Source organism: Corythoichthys intestinalis, chromosome 17 (assembly GCF_030265065.1).
Source record: "Corythoichthys intestinalis isolate RoL2023-P3 chromosome 17, ASM3026506v1, whole genome shotgun sequence".
Classification (NCBI taxonomy): domain Eukaryota; kingdom Metazoa; phylum Chordata; class Actinopteri; order Syngnathiformes; family Syngnathidae; genus Corythoichthys; species Corythoichthys intestinalis.
This window is the reverse complement of record NC_080411.1, coordinates 14,266,475-14,289,177: the sequence shown is the minus strand read 5'-3', so window position 1 is coordinate 14,289,177 and position 22,703 is coordinate 14,266,475. Positions and strand designations below refer to the sequence as shown.

The 22,703-nt window shown below is 37.0% G+C and overlaps 1 protein-coding gene across 2 annotated transcripts in view; it reads right to left on the bottom strand.

Moving 5' to 3' along the window:
• The window catches only part of mast4 (microtubule associated serine/threonine kinase family member 4), a 136,611-nt gene extending 113,922 nt beyond the window's left edge, over positions 1-22,689 (bottom strand). For both annotated transcript variants that reach the window (XM_057819964.1, XM_057819965.1), the window contains exon 1: positions 22,325-22,689. In XM_057819964.1, the coding sequence (XP_057675947.1) occupies positions 22,325-22,420 (96 nt within the window). In that variant the 5' untranslated portion in view covers positions 22,421-22,689. The remainder of the gene's footprint in view (positions 1-22,324) is intronic.
• Positions 22,690-22,703: the final 14 nt, after the last annotated feature.

Here is a 22,703-nt window from a genome sequence, read left to right as displayed (position 1 = left end):
CGCGGCTATTTTTAACTCAAGGTTGCAATTTCTGATCGGTCGGAAAATTTGACAGAAAACCGGGCACATGAAGAGGGGAATTAGCCGAGTATAGTGCTCTCCCGGCGGGGGGATGTGCGACAAGCCGCCGGTCATCGGCCGAGGGGAAAAGGAGCATGTCAGCCACAAAATGCAAGCCACCTAAACATTAAAATGATCCCAGTATTTGATATAATACAAAACACGATGTTTACTCACTTCCTCGTAAGTCCCGTGGTCCCACAGTAGTAGGGCTTGTTTTGGCTAATATCCACCGGTGAATGGGAACCTTTTGAAACCCCAAAAAGGCGCACGCACAGTTGAATCATTTCAAATATGATTTAGGGCTTCCCCAAACGACTAATTTCCTCCCGATTAGTCAGCCGACTATTTTTACGATTAGTCGACTAATTTAATTTTTTTTTTTTTTTTTAACTACTTTAATAATGAAATTTTTGTTGAAGCTTATTAATTCACAAAAAACATTTTGGAAAACCTAATTTTTTTATTAACGTATAAATAAATAACATAAATATCAATAATAAATCACAAACAATGAGGTCAAATGCTGCTGGCATTAACTAGTGCAAAAAAAATAAATAAACGGAAACACTGTGACTTCACCTTTTTAACAGGAGTCAAAACAATTCTTACTCTTTTTGTGGTATGTCATTGTCTATATTGTTCTAAATGTTAAAATGAATTGCAATGTCCCGGACAACCATTTTCACAATACTTTGTGTGAGTTCGGATGCTTTTTCTGGTGTGCATCCCGCATTTTTGGGGGAGGGGAAAAACTGTTCAACTTTTGTTTGTTTTAACCTGAAAATAGATAAAGTTGAGGGCACACTGAAATATTACCACAATTATTTTGAATGAAAGGCACACATACTCACAGTAACAAAAATATATGGTATTAATTTTATAGTATACTACTATACGTCTATACACAATAATACTTTATAATATAAAGTAACAAACATTCGTGCAGTAATGGATTACAGTAAGCAGGTCAGTGCCGTTTCCATATTTTTATTATATTATGTATATACAGGATATATGTATATTCCCCAAGTGGAAGCTTCCATGATCCTAATAAATTTAATTTAAAAAATAAATTAAAAAATTATATTACATATACATTAATTATTTTATTAAATAGAAATGCACGTTGATACGACGCACATAAAGGCAACTTCCATAAAAAAAAAAATCATGAGAAAGTTGTATGGACTTACAATCCACTAGCTTGTTGTTTCTTGTTGTCTTCGAAAATTACACTTGGGTGACGGCGTTTCAAGTGTTCGTTCATAGCCGACGTGCCACCGTGGTATGCGAGCTCAGTTTAGCAAAGAGTACACACAGTAGCACCCTCCATATTTTCCTTGAAATAATTCCAGGCTCTGGCTATTCTGGTCCGCTTTTTTGGCTTTATGCCGCTTTCACGTGTTACCAATTCTGCCCTTTTTGGTAATTGGCGGTGTTTTTAACTCCTGGCCGTAGTGAGGAGTGAACCTGCGATTCACTTGGCTCGTTGTCGTCGGTTCGTCCGATTTCCTCCTCAGGAAGGCGGCGGCGTGCTTAAAAACACCAAGAGGTATCGAATGGCTCTTTATGGATACTTTTATTGACCAAAACAAAAACGTGAAAACGTGGGGGATGCAGCCACTCAACTCCGCGCTACTCGCGCACTTTCCCAACTCACCGATCTCGCCCACTTTCTTCCTCTTTGCTCAATCTGACAACGCCGGTCACATTGAAATAACAGCGGCCCCCTTGGGGGTGCCAGTAACAACCGCTTGCATCTAAACTTTATCCACATGTGATTTTTTTTTTTTTTTAACCCGTCATTACCCGTCGACGGTATGTTTTGCCCGTCGACGCATTTACATCATCGATGACGTCGACAACGTCGACTAGTCGGGACAGCTCTAATATGATTTTAATTCCAATAATAATGCTATATAAGATTTTTATTATGTCATATACACTTTAATCCTCTTTTGAAAGTGCAATACTAGCAAGCCATCTCCTAAAATGTCGATTATTCAAACTAACTAACTGATAGATTAATCAATTACTTGAATAATCGCTAGCTCCAATCCTACTTCACATAGTGTACATGGTCTCTGTTTTACAGATTTTCATCTATCACACGTCGGTCTGCAGCACGTCCCAGCAAAAATGTTGTAATTTTCACTTTTTAACAAAAACATTCTCTTTCTGGGCTCAAGATAAACTCATGTTCCGCCAGACCTTGTCAGCTGACATCTTGTTCAACTCACTTCAGAGTTTTGTTCAAGTGGAAAGAAAAATCCCACTCAACCCGCCCTTCTAAGAAACGATGACCCAAGCGGACACTGACACTTTAAATCGTCCGGAGCTTTGGGTTCTTGAACTCTGTGAGTGGTCGCGGGGGGATTTTGTTTCCTGTGTTGACATGATTTAAAGATGGAAAAAAACATGAGGCTCTGTCCAACGGTGACTTCACTCCGCAAGTGCAGTGAGTGTGAAAAAGCCTTGTAACATCTCGGCAACAAAATTCACAGGTTTAAGCAAACTTAATAGCCACCATCGTGCAGATGAAGATGTTTCATGCGAGGCATAGAGTCGAAGGCATAGGCAGAGTTTGACTTTTGGGGCAGGGGGGCACAACATGTTGATGACCCCGAAACGCAGCATCTGCAATAAAATTAAACTTTATAGAATATTTATAATAATAAGTTGACAATGAGTGTTTTTTTGTTTCCCATCATTCTTGAGGGGAATTCTAAATCAGGCTGCTTAGGCAATACTTTTTGCCAAGATTGTCATCCATTGATTTTAGTATGCCCCCCTGTGTGGTGCCAATGTAGACAAAAATTGTATCCCCTGGGCGGAGCCATGTGGAGGTAGATTTGTGTCTTTATTATTCAATTTAAAAAAAAAAAAAAAAAAAAAAAGTTGCTTCAATCAAAATATATATTTTTGACCCCCCAAAAAAGTCACATCAATCAAAAAAATGAAAAAAAAAGGATTTGAATGCAAAAAATAATTTAAAACTCAAAAAATGCATGTGAAAGCCATTTTCTTTGATTTTTTTTTTTGGGGGGGGGGATTGAAGTCAAGTTTTTTTTGTTTGATTGAAGTAATTTGTGAATAAAAAATGAAAAATAACAAATAAATTGCTTTAAAAAAAATTCAAAAAGAAAAATCAATCAAAAAAAAAAAAATTCAATCATGGAAAATGTTTTTGAACGCAAAAAAATATTTGAGATTGAAAATTTTAAATTTGAACACTTAATTTTTAATTGAAAAAGTTTTCTTTGATTGAAGCAATCCTTTTTTTGTTGGGCCATATTATGGTAGGACATTTGTGTCTAAATCATGTAATCCCCCCGCCACCCCCCCCAAAAAAAGAAAAAAATTTCAAAGAAAAAAATCATTTGAAAATTAAAATTCCCCTCCCCAAATTTTTTATTTTAAATTATATGCAAAGCAAATGATCGTCTACGTTGCTAGTCACATGATCTGTTCGAAAAATAATTTTGACCCATTATAAAAAAAAAAATTTTTGTTCGTTTTTGTTGCAGTTTTGTAACATACATATATATGTATGGGAAAGTCAATTCCATGCAATGACACTTTACGCACACCAGGGCCCCCCCCTTAAAATCCGCTTATGGTCGGAGCACCCTAACCCTCGAAATCATCGCACGAGCTAACAAAAAGCTAATACATTCTTAGCACTAGGCGGCACAACACCCTGTTTCAGCCGCAGAATAAGAAGTAGAAAAACAATATCTTCCATGTCACAGCAATATGAACTTGCAGAAAACGAAAACAAATACCAATTATGACTCGGAAAATGCAAATGAAAAAAAAAAAAAAAAAAAAACGGGCATAAAAGGAGAACTCCCCATTGTTATTTCAGCAAATTATAGGAAAGTTTTTCCAACATTAACTCATTGCCATCTATTGTCGTCGATAGCTGTCCAATCTATTTGGAATGGGAGCGACCGAACAATCCCAGTCCAAATGGATTGGACCTCTATTACCGTCATTGGCACTGAAACTTGATCATTTAACGCCAGCCATCACAGTTCGCGTGGATTTTATTTCTGTTAACGTCAACGGCAGCGAATGATTTAAACTTTTTTCTTATCCCAGGGTAATTGAGGCCTTGATTTAGGAAAATCGAAGGATTATAATCATTAAGCAAAGTGAGAAAGTCAAGATATTTGATAAACGAGCATGATTTACCCACTGTGTCAACATCCCCACTCGTTAAATTAAGATTGAAGACGACAGCAAATGCCGAACTCCGCCTACCTTCTTTCCCTCCGGCGATTGGCCACAGGGTAAATTCGGGCCGAGCGACACGTTTGTCTGCATTTCACTCAAAATGAGCCTCCGTCGCGTGCCATTTCAAGAGAGAGACGTGTCAAAAATCAAAAAGATGAAACACCGGTGAATAACTCATGCTCTCGGGTAAAACGACTTAATCAGATTGCGGTAATCCTCTTAGAAGCTAAAGCGTACAAAGACACTCTGGACGCCCGTACGACTGGTCGCCAGGCTGACAGCGATAGAAAGTTAAACATTGTCCAGCGTGAGCAAACACTGAAATGATGCACCAGCAACGAGCCATGATGTAAAAGTTGCCGCTAGTGTTCGCCAATGTCTCGTTTTTTGCAACAGTCAAATGTTGTTATTCAATCATCCCCAAAATCCACTGAAAGTGACCCAAAATGTACAGGAAATGACCTGCAAGTATAAAGTAGTGCATTTAAAGGGGCACTAAAGTCATTTTCCAATATTTAAGATTGTGTCATACAGGCCTGCAAAAAAGTCTCCATTGGTGGTCACTATTTTTGACAAAAAACTTCCTTGAATTGTCCAAAATCAACATCAAAGTGACCCAAAATTTACCAGAAGTGTCCTGTGAGTACAGTATAAGGCATTTCATTTGAAGGGGCACTAAAGTCATTTTCCAATATTTTAGATTGTGTCATACAGACCTGCAAAAAAAGTCTCCGTTGGTGGTCATTATTTTTTTTTTACAAAAAACTTACTTGAATTGTCCCAAAATCAAATGAAAGTGACCCAAATTTGACCAGAAGTGTCCTGTAAGTATAAGGTATTTCTTAAAGGGGCATGAAAGTAATTTCCCAATATTTTAGATTGTGTCATACAGACCTGCAAAAAAATCTTACATTCACTGTCACTATTTTTTAAATGAAACTTCCTTGAATTGTCCCAAAATCAGAAGAAAGTGACCCAAAATTTACCAGAAGTGTCCTGTAAGTGTAAGGTATTTCATTTAAAGGGGCACTAACGTCATTTTCCAATATTTTAGATTGTGTCATACAGTTCCGCAAAAAATCTCCATTGGCTGTCATTATTTTTTAAATAAAACATCCTTGAATTGTCCCAAAATCAACTGAAAGTGACCCAGAATTTACCAGAAGTGTCCTATGAGTACAGTAAAAGGCATTTCATTTTAAAGTGCCTGTGACACGAAAAAGCATGTTTATTTCATAATACACGCGGTATTTTATGGCCCCTGAATGATATGGGCCGCTTGGATGTGTGTGGACGCGATCGCTATTTTTATTTAGTGTTTTGAATCCCGCGCCATGAAAATGAGTGACTTCCGGCTTCGGTCTTGCATTGAGGAGGAGGGCGCTGTGACGTGTACGGTAGAAGACGTCCTCTTCACGCTACAGTGTACTGTTGTGTATGAGGACGAAGGATTCAGCTGATTTTGCAGATTAATACGTTTATTTTTCGCATCACGCCAGCCAAACGGCTGCAGAAAAATCATTCTGTATGAGGGAGAGGCGTACGCGCCTTTTTGGAGTTTCAAAAGGTTCCCATTCACCGTGGATATTTACTGTGGGACCATTGGACTTACGAGGAAGTAAGTAAACATCTTGTTTTGTATTATGTCAAATACGAATACAGCGATTACAAAGTAAACACTACAAACTTCCTTTAAACGAAGGACTACTTACGTTTGATCATTGGTAGGCATGTAAAAAGCTCTCCTAATGCTCATTAGCAGCAGCACGTTAGCTGCACAACAAATCCAGTCACCCTCCTCCGGGGAACGAACTGTAAATTGCTCTCCGCCGGGCGGTTTGCCGATCTAACTAAGACAGTCGACAACCGGGTCGTCATGTCAAATAATCCAGGATAGTTATGTGTGATTTTCCACTTCGAAGACTTTGAAACATCACTCTGTTCGGGTTAGTATGTCGGCTAGCTGTCACGGCTTCTGGTTTGTTTACATTCTCCGAAGCCGGGGAAGGGAAATGACATATGTCCGATTTAGGTGTCATAAAATATCGTTCGGGAGATGCGACAATAAAGGTGAAGTCGACATTTTTGACCATTATGGAGTAATTTTGCCATGTCGTCCTGAATAAATGCATTTTTATTATTTCATATTCCATTCAGCACAAGACTGTTATTTGTCATGAACATAGAGCAGGGCGGTAAACCGAAAATTTACCGTCACCGAAATTCTTAACGATGACCGACGTAATTTTGACCATGTCGGTAAATTCGGTAAATTAATAAAACAAGAAAATATAGTCTTTTCATCCCGCTTTGATTCTGTGTTGTTCGTCTATGTTCATTCCCCTTTAAGAAAGCAGTGAATATGCTTACGTAGGGAGTCACGTGATCATCAGGAAGCCAATCAAACAAAAGCCCGGTAAGCTAACGCTAGCAGCTAACGCTACAAGCAAAACGTGATGGAGTGTGGCTTAAGGGAGGTTCACCAAACTTTCAGCCGACATTTAGTAGACTCTTGGTGGCATCCAGACGGGCTTTCACCCGCTGTCCTCCTTTGTTCTCACGATTTCCGTAGATGGTGCTTTCAGTGCTTTCTACTGGTAGCCAGGCTAATGCTAGCTAGCGGCTAACGCTACAAATGAACGTTATGGAGTCGGATAGCGGCTCTAACCTTGTCGAAACGGCTGAACTTAATGAGTGGATTGGGCACGGACTGCATCTAGCAATTACTATGTGGCGTTATTTTGTATCTGTCTGTGTGTGATTCCTCTGATAGCTTTTGTGATGGTAAAGCATTCAGCATAAAGTACAATCCAACGGCAAAACTTATAATGACCGAGAAATGGCCCCAGCTATTTTTATTGTGCGTGCATTTATTAAAAAATGCACTGGGGGGAAAAAAATCCCTTAAACCATAATGTAAACACTTGTATTTAATAATTATGTCACAGCAGCCATTAACAATAAGTTGTCTTTTTGAAGTGTACTGTTCAAGCTGCAAGTCATTTGTGTTACAATTACATGTTTGCACAGGCATATTGATTTTGACAATGTACATTGTTCAAGTCATACACGCTGTTATAAATGTTCATACTTGAATTCTTATTGCTTACAATACATTTTTATAAACTTAATGTTTAGACTGCATGTACAATTGTTAAATACAGTATATCAAATTGAATGCTGGTAAATAAATCAACAAGAAATAGTTAATCTGTATTTCATGCATTGATTCAGATTTTCAAATTATATAACAGTCCGTTTGGGCGAATTTATCGTCATTTATCGTTATCGAGATAAATCTGCTCAATTTATCGTGATACATGTTTAAGGCCATATCGCCCAGCCCTACATGAACATGCCATTTATTTAGTAATTGGGGAAAATACTTGGATAAAAAGAATATCCTGTAAAAATATTGAAGTAAAGAGACAGAAACAATGACATTTTGCCGCTCTCTTCGTCGCGTTTTCCTCGTTGTGAATAGTTCCCCCTCGACGGGCTGACTGGTCCTTCTCAAGCCATTTATATAGCTATTGGGGAAAAATACTTGGATAAAAAGAATATCCTGTAAAAATATTGAAGTAGAGAGACTGAAACAATGACATTTTGCGTCTCTCTTCGTCGCGTTTTCCTCGTTCTGAATAATTCCCCCTCAATGGGCTGAATAGTAAAACCGATGAGCCCAGTCTACCGCTGACGTCATCCACCTGTTGGGGACGCTAAAGCCCTATAATGGTAGGCGTGGCTAACCGGCAGTTTAAAAGACTAATTTCTCGTCATCTGTGCTTTTCTAAATTGTTGTATATAGTCGAATCGTCTCAAAATATGATTCTAATTCACATAATAATGCCATTTAAGACTTTTTTTCTCGTGTCATATGCTCTTTAAGGGGCACTAAAGTAATTTTCCAATATTTTGCATTGTGTCATACAGACCTGCAAAAAAAAAAAAAAAAAAAAGTATCCGTTGGTGGTCATTATTTTTGACAAAAAACTTCCTTGAATTGTCCCAAAATCAAATGAAAGTGACCCAAAATGTACAGGAATTGGCCTGTAAGTATAAAGTATTTCATTAAAAGGGGCACTAAAGTATTTTCCAATATTTTAGATTGTTTCGTATGGAGTCACAGGAGTGCCAAAATTAAAAATGAATAAATAAATGAACGAATAAATAAGTATTAAGAGAAATAAATATATAAATATATAAATAAATAAATGAATAAGTAAATAAATGAACGAATAAATAAATATAAAGAGAAATAAATATATAAATATATAAATAAATAAATGAATAAGTAAATAAATGAACGAATAAATAAATATAAAGAGAAATAAATATATAAATAAATAAGATAACTGTATACTTTGTCATTGACATTTACTTTTGGTCATCAACAACCACAAACGGAAAAAACTGACAAAATTTTGCATTGACTTTTACTTTCTGTCATTGAACACCACAAACGGAAAAAACAATGACAATTGTATTTTTTGCCTTTGACTTTTCTGTTTGGCTTTTGCATTGTCATTGTCATTTGTCGATCGCCTTTCCTCTTCGGGAATGTAAATGGCAAATGCGCAGAGAAACGGTCTGTCAATCAAATGACGTTGGGAGGGGCTTTCCAACCAGGAATAGTAGTCATTAACTGATTATTTCTGGTTTAACTTTCCGCACATGCGCCGTACGGCTACCCAAGCGCGACCGCGGCTGTTTTGTGTGACTGCACTACGCCACTTCCTCCAATGTCGTCATGATTATAAACGCGAAGATTCGGACATGTGTGTCGAATAATATATTTTATAATTTTTTTTTTTTTTAACGGCCTAGAAAAAATTTCTGTCGTTGAATCTATCGCGTAAAAAGTCTATCCATATCCATATCTATCCAGTCTATCCTATCCATAAAAACCGCACGTGCAACTCGATAACCGACGTCACTTTCCTTCAGGTAAACTAGGAATAATCAGTTATCGACTACTATTCTTGACTGGAAAGCCCCGCCCAACGTCATTTGATTGACAGACCGTTTGTCTCCACATTTCCCCGAAGAGGAAAGGCGATCCACAAATGACAATGACAATGTAAAAGACAAACAGATACAATTGTCATTGTTTTTTCCGTTTGTGGTGTTCAATGACAGAAAGTAAAAGTCAATGAAAAATATTGTCATTGTTTTTTCCGTTTGTGGTTGTTAATGACCAAAAGTAAATGTCAATGACAAAGTATACCGTTATATTTTTATTTATTTATATATTTATTTCTCTTTATATTTATTTATTCGTTCATTTATTTACCTATTCATTTATTTATTTATATATTTATTTCTCTTTATATTTATTCGTTCATTTATTTATTTATTTATTTATTTATTTATTTTTAATATTGGCACTTCTGTGACTCCATAGATTCGTACCTAAAACAGGTCAGAACAGCAAAAATTCTCCATTAGCGGTCATTATTTTTGGGAAAAAAAGAAACTCCTTGAATGGTCCAAAAATCAACTGAAAGTGACCCAAAATGTACAGGAAGTGTCCCAAAATAAACAGAGTCCCATAAGTGCCCTAAAAACAACAGTTAAGTATCCAAAAATATACAGAAAGTGACCCCAGAATGCCCCAAAATGTACAGGAAGTAGGGCTATAGCTACAGTATCAGTTATTTCAGTAGTCGATTAATCTATCATCTAGTTAATTCCATTAATCAAGTAATTGGATTAGGAACATTTAAAGCGTTGCAAGAATTAATTTTAGGAGATGTAAAACCAAGGCTTGCTAGGATTGCGATTTCAAAAGAGCATTAAGTGCAAAAAATAAAATTCCCGAACGTTTCTTCAAACTACTCAAAATTGCACTTTCATTTAAAGATAAATTAAAATACCTGAGCTTAAAATTAACAAATGGGGATCGAAGTACAACAAAAGAACAATTGTCTAACTTGTATAGAAAAACGTCTGCTAGCTTAAATGCTATAAAATGCTAACATTTTATGCCAATGCTCTTAACAAATCCTTCGAACACATAATCACCCCTCAAAAAAACGCTAAATACACCGAATACCAAATTACAAATGCATTAATAAACATATTAGCTCGAACTAATAATTACCTTATGTTGGTCTTAACAGGGAGCAGCTGGATTCAACCATGTTAAATAAGTTAACTTATTTATGCAAAATTTGATTTGAAGCTTTTTTTTCCCCCCTAATCGAATTACTCAAGTTAATCAATCGTTGGAGCACTAAGAGGAAGTGACCCAAACTTAACTCACTGGCTTCAGGAAGTGACCCATAGAGCAAAGCATCCCCACATAATTCTTTTAATGTAATTTTTAAGATTATCAAACCATCTCCTTAACATTATTTCATGAAACGCAAGTTATTTTTATCCCCGATCTTCTTGGGAAAACCATCTCTCTCATAGGTAAGTTCAAGAACGGGTTCAGTGTCAACAATGGCGTCTTTACCGAAGCCGCCATTGTTGACACGGCTCAGCGGCAGGGCAAAAGTCTTTAAAAACCCATTGGCTTTTGTCGTAGGTGTGAGCATCCTGCTTAAGTGAACAAGCATCCTGGGGCTGTTGGCGTGCTCTGGAAACAACGAGCGTGTGAAAATAAACTTTAGCGGGGACTCACTGCGTTTCTATCCATGAGTACCTGTTGACTTTCCTTCTAGGGAAGCGATGCGACTGGCTATATATGGCATTCAATGATTTATTAGCCTTTAAAAAAAAAAAAAATTTGGATAATGTTTGGGTCAACAATGTCTCGAAAACAACCAACCAACCTGTGGAAGTGAACCTTTCAGTGCTATTGACGATGCCAGAGGTCCAATCATGTGGCGTCCAATCATCCTTCTGCTGTAAATTGTGATGTGTTTATCACTAGTAGACGTCCAATCAATAGCACTGACTGATGAGTGTTCACACCCAAACTTAGTTTAAATCGTAGCCAATGAATTAATTTGGATTACTCCCTGTACATTTTGGGGCATTCTGGGATTACTTTTTGTATATTTTGGACCCTGTACTGTTCATTTTAGGGCATTTCTGGGACGCTTTCTGTAAAATTTTGGGTCACTTTCAGTTGATCTTGAGACAATTTAAGGAAGTTTTTTTCTTGGTCAAAAATAATAACCGCTAATGGAGATTTCTTTGTAGGTCTGACACATCTTGTGTAAGGAACAATTTAAAATAGGGATGTCCCAATAGCATATTTTTTAGTCAGAGTCACCTGATTTTGATAACTTGCCGATACGGACTTCCGATCCGATAGTGAAAAAACGTATTGTTAAAAAATATATATATATTTTAGGGCTGTCAAAATGATTGCGTTAACGAGCGGTAATTAATTTATTCAATTAATCCCGTTAAAATATTTGACGCAATTAACGCACAAATGCCCTGCTCAAACAGATTAAAATGACAGCACAGTGAAAGAAAGCTGTACTTGTTGTGTTTTTTGGAGTTTTGCCGCACTCTGCTGGCGCTTGGGTGCGACTGATTTTATAGGCTTCAGGACCCATGAGCATTGTGTAAGTAATTATTGACATCAACAATGGCGGGCTACTAGTTTATTTTTTGATTGAATATTTTACAAATTTTATTCAAACGAAAACATGAAGAGGGGTTTTAATATAAAATTTCTATAACTTGTACTAAAATTTATCTTTTAAGAACTACAAGTCTTTCTATCCATGGATCGCTTTAACAGAATGTTAATAACGGTCATGCCATCTTGTTGATTTCTTGTTATAATAAAGAAATACAGTTACTTATGTACCGTATGTTGAATGTATATATCCATCTTGTGTCTTATCTTTCCATTCCAACAATAATTTACAGAAAAATATGGCATATTTTATAGATGGTTTGAATTGCGATTAATTACGAGTAATTAATTTTTAAACTATAATTAACTCGATTAAAAATTTTAATCGTTTGACACCCCTAATATATATACTGTATATATTAAGCCTGAACGATATATCGTTTAAATATCGCGATGTGCGCGTGCGCGATAGTCCTATCGCAAGGACGTGAGATAGATTTTTTTTTTTTTTTTTTTTTTAATCCACATAGGCCTTGCTTTCTGCTCTGCGCACAGCCTCACACCCTCCCTCTCCCAGCCCTTTGTTCCTCTCAGTCACTGCGGCACATGCTTATTAAAGTTAACGACGGCTTTGATCTGGCCAAAAAAGCAGACTTCACACGGGCATCTGTCAATCATCGTTTAACTTGTTAAACAGTTTCTGCAAGGAAGCCGCGCTAGAATGAATGTGTGTGTGTGTGTGTGTGTGTGTGTGTGTGTGTGTGTGTATATGTGTGGAGACGTTGAAGACATAAACTCCAGAAGTGATCATGAGGAGTTTGAAATTACTTCATGTCACTCCAACGGTCACAGCTAAGGTAGAGAAACAGAAGCATTTAATAAAGCCAATCATTTATCTACTACAGTACTTTATTCTTGTTCAAAAATGATTTGGTTGGACAGTTATGTTTAAAACTGATCATAATTATGACATTTGAAGTGCTTAAAAACCATTTATTTATATACCAAAAAAAAATCTGAATAAATACATTGAGCACAATAAACAACAAAAAAAATAGGGGGGGGGGGGGGGCGCTACTTCGCAGTTTTTCAATTATCGCAGCAGGTTCTGGTCCCCATTAACCGCGAAAAATGAGGGATCACTGTACACTGTGGTGATGGTGAGTCATCCAAAGTCTTTCCAAACAGCTATTCATCTAGTGAAAATTTCTTTTAAAAAAATACATAATTTTTTAAATATCGCAATATAATATCGCAATATATCGCAAACCCCAAAAAATGGCAACAATAGCTTTTTCCAATATCGTTCAGGCCTAGTATATATACTTTTTTTTTTTTTTTAAACCACGTTATTTTAAACATTTTTAAACAAGAATAACTTAGAAAAATGTCTTTATTAAATGCTTCATTGAGAGCATCCACTCAAATCCAAATCCGAATCAACTTGCGGGGACTTTAACACCAGCTCGGCGAATCCATTCACGTTTCATATGCAATAAACATTATGTTGGGTTGGCATGGTCTTTCAGAGGACAAAGAGTATTTATTTATTTATTTATTTATATAAGAGCCATTTATATATTTTTAACTTATTTTTTTAACTTAACGTTGTGCCGTACTGCTTCTGTCTGACAATGAATGACCTGAAAAGAATTACAATGGTATCTGACTGCCACTGTTACCGTTTGTTATATATATAAAAAAAACAACTTTAGAGAGGGGGAAGTGTAAATAAATTATAGGATTAAGATGTGTTATCAATGAAAAAATTAAAAGTGTTCGTTGGCTGTCACTGAGTAGCATTTGCGATCGCTACACAAAGCTAACTAAATTACCCCCAAGAACGGTAAGAGACGTAGGACAATCAGAGGATATACAGTATAAGAAAGACAGGGTTGATGGTAAAGGATAGCTTGTTAAAACAGGAGAATGTCATTGTCAGTCGCGTCGATAAAAAAGCTAAAGCTATGCTTAGGTCGGCTCGTTTCTTAGGAAGGCTCTTTTTCAGCCTTCAACACTCAAGCCATCTCTTTTAACTGAACATTTTTATGTTCTTCCACATCTTTGCCAGTGAATTTGGCACCAGGCACATCATTTTCGGAGAGAATTGGTAGGTTTAGCTCTGTAAACATCTCCTTCGTACACTATTTCCATTCATTTCCTATTAGAGACAAACGTTGGCTTGTCCCTACTTAGCAACAGTAGCTAATGTCATGAATATTAATGTCCGCCATTAGACACACTCAAGTACAGAAACTTGGTGTCAGGATTAGCGATCAGGCCGCACAGAATAAGAAGCCAGTATATCCACACTCACAAGGGATTCACACAAACACTGGGTTCTACACCTCTCATGGCTGATTTGTGTACACTTCACCCCTCCCAATCACTTATCTTTCTGAACCCCACCCCCCTTTCTCCTTGGTCAACAGGCCCCCCACATGGTGTCAACCAGAAATACAACAAGCTAACGATAACACCAACATATTCATATTGTAGGCGTTCTAGAGCTGTCCCGACTAGTCGACATAGTCGACGTCATCGATGACGTAAATCCGTCGACGAGCACAACATCCCGTCGACGGTTAATGAAGGGTTTAAAAAAATATATGCGCGGAAAGTTCAGAATGTCGGATGCTCTGTATGCAAGCGGGGAAAGCGGCACAAAGCCAAAAAAGCGCACCAGAGTGTCCAGAACATTGACTTATTTCAAAGAAACAAAGGAGCGTACACTCTTCCGTCCTGTCTCTTCAATGCCAAGCTTGGCTGCACGTCGGCTGTGAATAAACACCTCAAGCGACGTAACCCAGTTTGTATTTTTTTTTTTTTTTTTCCTTCATTTTTTGTACACCAGAGGGTGCTGTCGCCTTACTAAATAATAATGTTTCATTGACAATGGGCGTATAAGTGCTATTAGTATTGTTCTTAATGCTAACTGAAAGGTTTATTTCATGTTATGGTTTATTTTATGGTATAGAAAATTATATAAGGTTAAAAGGGTCATAAATATATACAGTATATACAGTGATTGTACTTAAGGGAGAGATTGTCAATGATAAGGTAATAAATTAAGGTAAAGGCAATTCATATAGGCAATTCATTGATATATAAATAAGGTTTAAAAGGAAAAAGGTGAAAAGTTTTCGTTAATTTCTAATTGTGTTGTTTTATTTGTGTGCACCATAGCTTTTACAGTGTGATTACATCAAGGATGGAATAAAAGTTGTAAACCATCAGTTTAAGAGACCATCTTTTCAATCGGGATGCTACACTAGTTAATTCTATCAGCATTTGAACTCATTGTTTATTTGTGATTTATTATTGTTATTTACGTGTTTATTTGTACTTTAATAAATAATTTAAGTGTTTCAATATGTTTTTTGTGAATTGATAAGAGTCAACAAAAATTTCATTGCTAAATTAGAAAACAAAAAAAACAAAAAAAAATTTTTTTTAATTATTAGATTAGTCGACTAATCGTAAAATAGCCAGCTGACTAATCGGGAGAAAATTAGTCGTTTGGGACAGCCCTAAGGCGTTCAATATATTTCTTGTTTGTGCTTCTTCTGTCGGTCTCTTCTCTCTTTTTTTCTGTCCCCCATAACGCCTTCCTGTTAGCTGCTTTCTCCTAATAAACGAAAAACAATGAATAATCACGATGGGAGTATGGTGTGATACATTAAAACTCTTCAGACCAATAGGACACGCAGATTCCCATTCTCTGTGTCAAGCAGCCTAATAGGACAGGTTGAAAGATGGTGCTTTTCTAATACAAAATGAAAACATCCCTGAATATACCTTAACTATTGGGCCTCCAATAGCCAAAACTACATACAGTATATAATTTTAAAAATTGTGTTTTCTGTTGAACTTCTGTGGCCCCTGGTATTATAATATTTTTGTTGTTGTTGTAGTAAGACAGTCTAAGGTTGCTGACCCCTAGTTAAAACGGTGATCGTCTATTAAAATAATTTGATAATCGTTTAATCATTTACATTTCAACAAATTGTTACAATAACTGAAATCACATTCAGACGGTCAGTTTTTAAGTCAACATCCCCCACTCCATTTGTCCAGAAAAGACATTTCCCAGTTTTACAAAAGATATGGCGGAAAACATTTAGGTGACTCTAAGTTCCGCTCTGAGACCCCCAATTTAGCCAACTTTCAAAATTGTCCGATATGCATGTGTGATACATCATTGGAAAGGTTAAAATATCCATTTTCTGGGGAAAGAATAATTTTGAACAGGAGGGCATTTTTGGGGAAAAAAATAAATAAATAAACTACGAAATCCTACCTGGAGGTGAGAGCATGAAAGAGCAGAATTAAAGACGCCACAACTTAATGAGATATTATCGCGTACTTATCTTGTTTCGATCCAAAATCTCCATGTAGCATGTATCACCGAGTGTCAAGACACAGCTGTGAATGTCCACAGCTGGATTTTTTGGGGATTTTATGGGTGAAACATGGTAATATAACAAGGGTCACGATGCAGAAATCGCAGACATCAAAGAGTGGTCGAGATGTTCTTTTTCATATATTTACCCTTTTAAACTTTTTTTTTTTTTTTTCTTTTCTTTGTTTGGATCGATTATTTATCATCTAACATATCGGAGAAAATGCAACAGTAACAAAAAAAAATACAATTAAGCGATAGTTATGAGGTAGATATCCGTGACCTTTTTACAGACACCATTTTTTTTCATTGTGACGTTATTTGGTTAACAGTTTAAATATGCGAGTGAATAATTTTTTAAAGTTGCTTTTTATTTTTAATCTAAATATTAAAAATCAATTAATGATTCTAAGCTAAAAACGACAGACATTTCGAATAATATAATTACTGAGCTTTTTATGGCTGGGTTGAAACAAAAGACGTCTGTAAACAGGGGTTTTCAGGGTAAAACGGACAAATTAAAAATAGTTTGGGGGCTTAATGCGCCATGAATCTGCTATGGCAGCATATAGACATGGGGTTCTATCAAACACAACAGTTATTTTGGCTTAAAATACAGCAGTTTCTTTTAAAGAGGAGTGCAAGAAAGAGCAGAAACTGCTTTTTCAGTCTTGTCTTGTGTTTTCCGCCTTACATATACAGTAACATGCATCTTGGCAAGTGTGGGAAGAAAATGTAACCCAGCCCTGCGGAACCCAGAGGCGACGTCATCCGATTTCTCAGAAGACTGAGGGACCCCTTTTCGGACCGCCTCCACGTGACCTCGTTGCTAAGTCTCATGTGGGGCAAGATTCATGATTGAGATGATTTTTCTAAACTTTTACCAGTCTGTTTTCATTCAATCTTGTTTAAAAAATAAAAAATAAAAAACACCGGCATCGACAGAGTCTGTATTGAAGTACTTTGTACTTCATTTCATTAACAATTCAGAATGAATATAGTCTTTTGTGTTATGCAATAATTAAAAAATTGCCAACACCAAATACAGCATAAATGACTTTCATGTGAAGAGGTACAGAGAGTCCTCAGGTTACGATGTCCTCGACTACTTCCGATAATTAATGACAAAAGATTTCATGAGTGCACAGAATTAACACAAAATTAAAATTTTTGCTAAGGTTACGTGGAGTTTTTATTTTTACGGTCAACAGACGACAGTTGTGCTTGTACTTTAGCCTTTTTTTTTTTGAACATTTAAAACAACACTTGGTCACTTTTCAGCTTTTATAAAATATTTTCGTAACATTTGTGATGATATATCGACTGATAACAACGGTAAAAGTTTTTCTGCTATTTTGTATTGTATATTCATTATATCCTCCACTACAAATCCTTTCGAATGGAAAAAAAAAGCTTATTCGGTCTAATATTGCTACACAATTAAAAAAGATCAACTCATTACAAAGCCATCTTTCACTGCCAGCCTCTCCCAGTCAAAATGGATAGGACGTCTAGCACCTTCAATGGCAGCCAATGATTTATACAAGTAGCCTGTAGACAGTTAAAAGCAGCTACGTTCCGGAAATATTGGCTTTTGACCTTTTTCTCCACATTAAACATCATAAAAATACAATTCTGTTTGTTCAATTTATGATACAAGCTTCTTCCCGCTGGGAGGCATATCATAAAGGTGTCGGTCCCTTTAAGAGCACGCCTGCACCCTAAGGGCACGTTGAACAATACACTCATTTCTTGCTTGTTGTTTTTATTAATAACTGCTCCAGAAATCTCCACCCTCGCGAGCAGCCTGACGTATGTCTGAGCCGGTCGCGACAATCCAAAACTTTCCCACTCCTGTTTTCGTGAATAAATGTCATCTAAACATTGCTGGAATACGCTTTCAAAAAATAACATTCCTGTCAATGCCTGCTAAAAATAACGCAGTGAGTATATTTTCTAGTGTATGGTAGCTTTGCATGTAACGCAAATGCTTCCATCTATAATCCTTTTAAAAAGAGGGAAAAAAAGTGAAATTTCAAAGCGCTACTTGTCCTACAATCTTTGTCCAAATCCCTTCATTGATATATCAAAAAGTTCTATTCCATTTTAGCTAAACACCTACTGAACGGTTCGGCCAAAATTTGCCAAAAACATTTATTTCTAATGGGCAAAAGCTCCTATTGACTTCCAATTGCCCGATTCACCCTTCATTTCAATAGCACAAAAACTTCCATTTACTCCTATTGATCTCCAATATGAATAGGAAGTAGAGGTGGGAATCTTTGGGCACCTAACGATTCGATTACGATTCAGAGGCTCCGATTCGATTATAAATCGATTATTGATGCACCACAACCCCCCTCCCTTTTTAATTTTTTTGTACACTAGTTCTAAAACTGTTCAAAAATCCTCTCAGGCTAAACCAACTACTATTTCCCTATCAAGTTATCCGTTAAAAACAGTAAATAAAATACTCAAGTCCCCATTCTGTATTGGCAGCTTTAACCTACATTCAATTAATTTAATGTTGTGAATCAACAGTTAAAGTTGTTAAAATTGCTCCCGTTATTCCATAATTTCCCTTCTGTCTACTTTCGACGTGAAAGTTTTAAAACTGTTTCATCATTTAAAGATAGATTCAAGTCAAGATTTTGCCGATTTTGGTTTGTTTTTTTTAGATAAAAAGTAATTAGGTTCGCTATAACTGAGCCTTCTAGAGAAGTCTACTGCTTTAAGATGGCGCCTGTTTACTAGCGCGTGAAAGTCTTGTCTTTTCGCATCTAGTTCTTGGTATATAATCTAACATGGCCGTCATCTGTCATTTCACATCTAGTTCTAGATATATGTGATATCTACCATAGCCGTATGTTGCCGTATGTTTGTAGCAACTAGCAACTGGGCGCTGTTTGTAGCGGCTGATGGCCGCAGTCAGGTATAATTGTTGTTTTTTTTTTTTTATCTAGCGGCATGAGTTGAACATGATATTTACTCTCGGTCCGTTCCTCATTGCGTCCTGAAGACTGCGCTGACTGTGTTTTATTTCCGCTTTACCTGGTATAATTAAATATTCGGAATTTGGATGTTTGTGAAACGTTCTCGAATCTTCCACAGCCGAAAGGCGAATAATCTAAGAATCGGAAATTTCGCACGCCTCTAATAGGAAGTGACTCCGAAGTGCCTCAAAATCAACAGGTGGCCTAAAATGCCTCAAAATCAAAAGAAAGTGACACAGGTATGCTCCAGAATCAACAAGCAATAACTCAAAATGTACAGGAACTGAGCTGAAATCAATAGGAAGTGACCGATGAACAGAAAATGAACCAAAATGCCCCAGAATCAACAAGAAATGCCCCAAAATGTACAGGAAGTTAACCAAAATCAACAGGAAATGACCGATGAAGAGAAATTGGCCCAGAAATGCCCCAAAATCAACAGCAAAGGACCTAAAATGTACAGGAAGTGAGCTAAAATCAACAGGAAAAAGTGACCAATGAACAGAAAGTAACCAAGAAATGCCCCAAATCAACAGCAAATGACACAAAATGTACAGGGAATGAGCCAAAATCAACAGGAAGTAGTGACCCAGGATCAAAAGGAAATGGCCCAAAATGTTCAGGACATGATCCAAAATCGATAGGAAGTGACTCGTAAGTTCCCCGAAATCAAAAGCGAGTGACCTGGAAATGCCCGAGATTCAACAGGAAATGACCCAAAATGTACAGGAAGTGAGCCAAAATGAATGGCGTACCGCAAGCAACACGTCACTTCCGCTCATTAATATTCATGAAATTAGCTACTGTTGCTAAGTAGGGACAAGCCTCCGTTTGTCCCTAATAGGAAATTAATGGAAATCGTGTGTGAAGGAAATGTTTACAGAGCTAAAACTACCAATTCTCTTCGAAAATGATGTGCCTGGTGCCATATTCACTGGCAAAGATGTGGAAGAACATAAAAATGTTCAGTTAAAGAGATGGCTTGAGTGTCGAAGGCTGAAAAAGACGAGCCGACCTAAGCATAGCCTTCGCTTTTTTATCGAAGCAACTGACAATGACATTCTCCTGTTTCAACAAGCTATCCTTTACCACCAGCCCTGTCCTTCTTATATATTATATCCTCTGGTTGTCCTACGTCTCTGACCGTTCTTGGAGGTAATTTAGTTAGTTTTGTGTAGCGATCGCAAATGCTACTCAGTGACAGCCAACGAACACTTTTAATTTTTTTATTGATAACAAATCTTAATTCTATAATTTATTTACACTTCCCCCTTACTAAAGTTGTTTATATACAGTATATATATATATATATATATATATATATATTATACAGAAACGGTAACAGTGGCAGCATTGTCAGACAGAAGCAGTACGGCACAATGTTACGCAAAAAAAATAAGTTAAAAATATAAAAATGGCTTGCCTCTTTGTCCTCTGAAAGACCATGCCAACCCGACAAAATGATTACTGCATATGAAATGTGAATGGATTCACCGAGCTGGTGTTAAAGTCCGCGCAAGTTGATTGGGTCTTCATATTTTTTTTCTCCCGAGTTTTTGGTTTCCGAAACGTATGAAGAAAACATCCTTCATGTGTCGTAATGTCTAGAGTCGTTTCTACAAGTTCCAAAAAAGCAATGAGTGATCGGCATGTTCGTTTTTGAAAGATTACCGACGAAAAGTAGCACAAATTCCGTTGTTTCTATGCGAGGGCAGGTCTATAATGTCCCACTTCGGCTTTACTTCCGCTTTAGGATGCGACGTCACGGTCTAAAAATAGCATGCGTGCGGCACGCCATTGGAAGTGACTCGTAAATGACGCGAAATCAACAGGAAGTGACCTAAAAATGCCCCGAAATCAAAAGGAAATGACCCAAAATGTACAGGAAGTTAGCCAAAATCAACAGGAAGAGACAGATGAACAGAAAGTGACCTGGAAATGCCCCAGAATCAACAGGAACTGACCCAAAATGTACAGGAAGAGAGCCAACATCAATAGGAAGTGACCCTGAAATGCCCCAACATCAACAGAAAGTGACCTGAAATGCCCCCATACCAAAACCCCCTCATTGGTTTGCCATTGACCACCATAGACGTCCAATCCATTTGAAGTGGGAGGGTGGCACTTCAAACGGGTTGGACGTCTATGGAAGTGCCACCCTCTCACTTCAAATGGATTGGACGTCCACTAGTGATAAGATAAATTGAACCAATCCATACTTGTCAAGGGCAATAGACAACATTATAAAGATGACAACCGCCGCCGAGGACTTTGTTAACTTGGCAAAAGCTACGTCATGTTAGTGTGCCTTTGGATTTTGTTTTGGTTTTTTACTAGTTTTTTTTTCCATTTTTGTATAAACAGTGTGTTGATAAATGATCTCAGCCTTCAACTTTCCAAATCAACTCACCTTGAGTCTATGAGCGTTCGGTAAACATGGCCTCTCAAAATTTGTAAAAATTGGGAATAATAATACAGTTGTTTATATAAAATTTCCTTTTTGTTGTTATACACAAAAAATCCTTGGTGAGTGATCAAGTTGCCCTTCATTTCAAGAAATTTATGGCATTTTAGTCCTAAATGTTTCACTGAAAACGTGAAATTGTTACTTTATCATTATTTTGACTGTTCCCCCTGAATTCACGTAAAATGGACTATTCCAACTTCTTACCGCGCATGTGCATATTTAATTCAGGAAGAAGATTGCAAAATAATCTTGGGGTGTTGTAAAAATTTAAAAAAAATAAAAAAATAAAAAAAAAAAAAGGAGAAAAATTAGCACAACTAGCAAAAAAAAACTAGCACAAGAAGGGTAGAAACAAGAAAATGAGGAACGAAAGAGAAAAAATGAGGAAAAAGGACAAAAGAATAATTTCTCAAATAAAATGTTTGCCTTCATGAACCGAAGCACATGGTGTATTTTTTTTCTGGTATAAAGATACACAACTTTCATATCTGAACCTTTGTTGTTGTTGTAAATATATTCTGAATTATTGAGTTGTAGTAATAACATTTTGTCATTGCTGTGCAAACACGTGGAAAACTTGAAAAAATATTTTGTTGGGTTTTTTTTTTTTTTTTTACCTTCTCGTCTTCTTCGTCTGTACTCTGCGTCTCTTCGGGAACACTCCCAAAATCCGAGTCGAGGTAAGCGCCTTTCACGTCTCCATTCCCCTCCATGGTGGTCTTTCAGGCGATGACGAGAAAGAGAAGAACCCCCCCAAAACCTCTATTAACTGCTAATTATCCTGCACCTGCGCACAGACTTCATACTTGGCGCGCCAAGTCGAAAAAATATATAGAAACAACCGCGGAAGAAAGCAACAACTAGGTGGCTTTTCGCCAGCCGGGACCGGCGGATAGCGACTACCACCAGCGGCCGGAGGAAGAGTCCCTTTTTCGGGTAAAGTGCTCAGCCGTGGCCGCCACCTCCTCTTCTCCGCTAGAACTTTTACTAACTAGT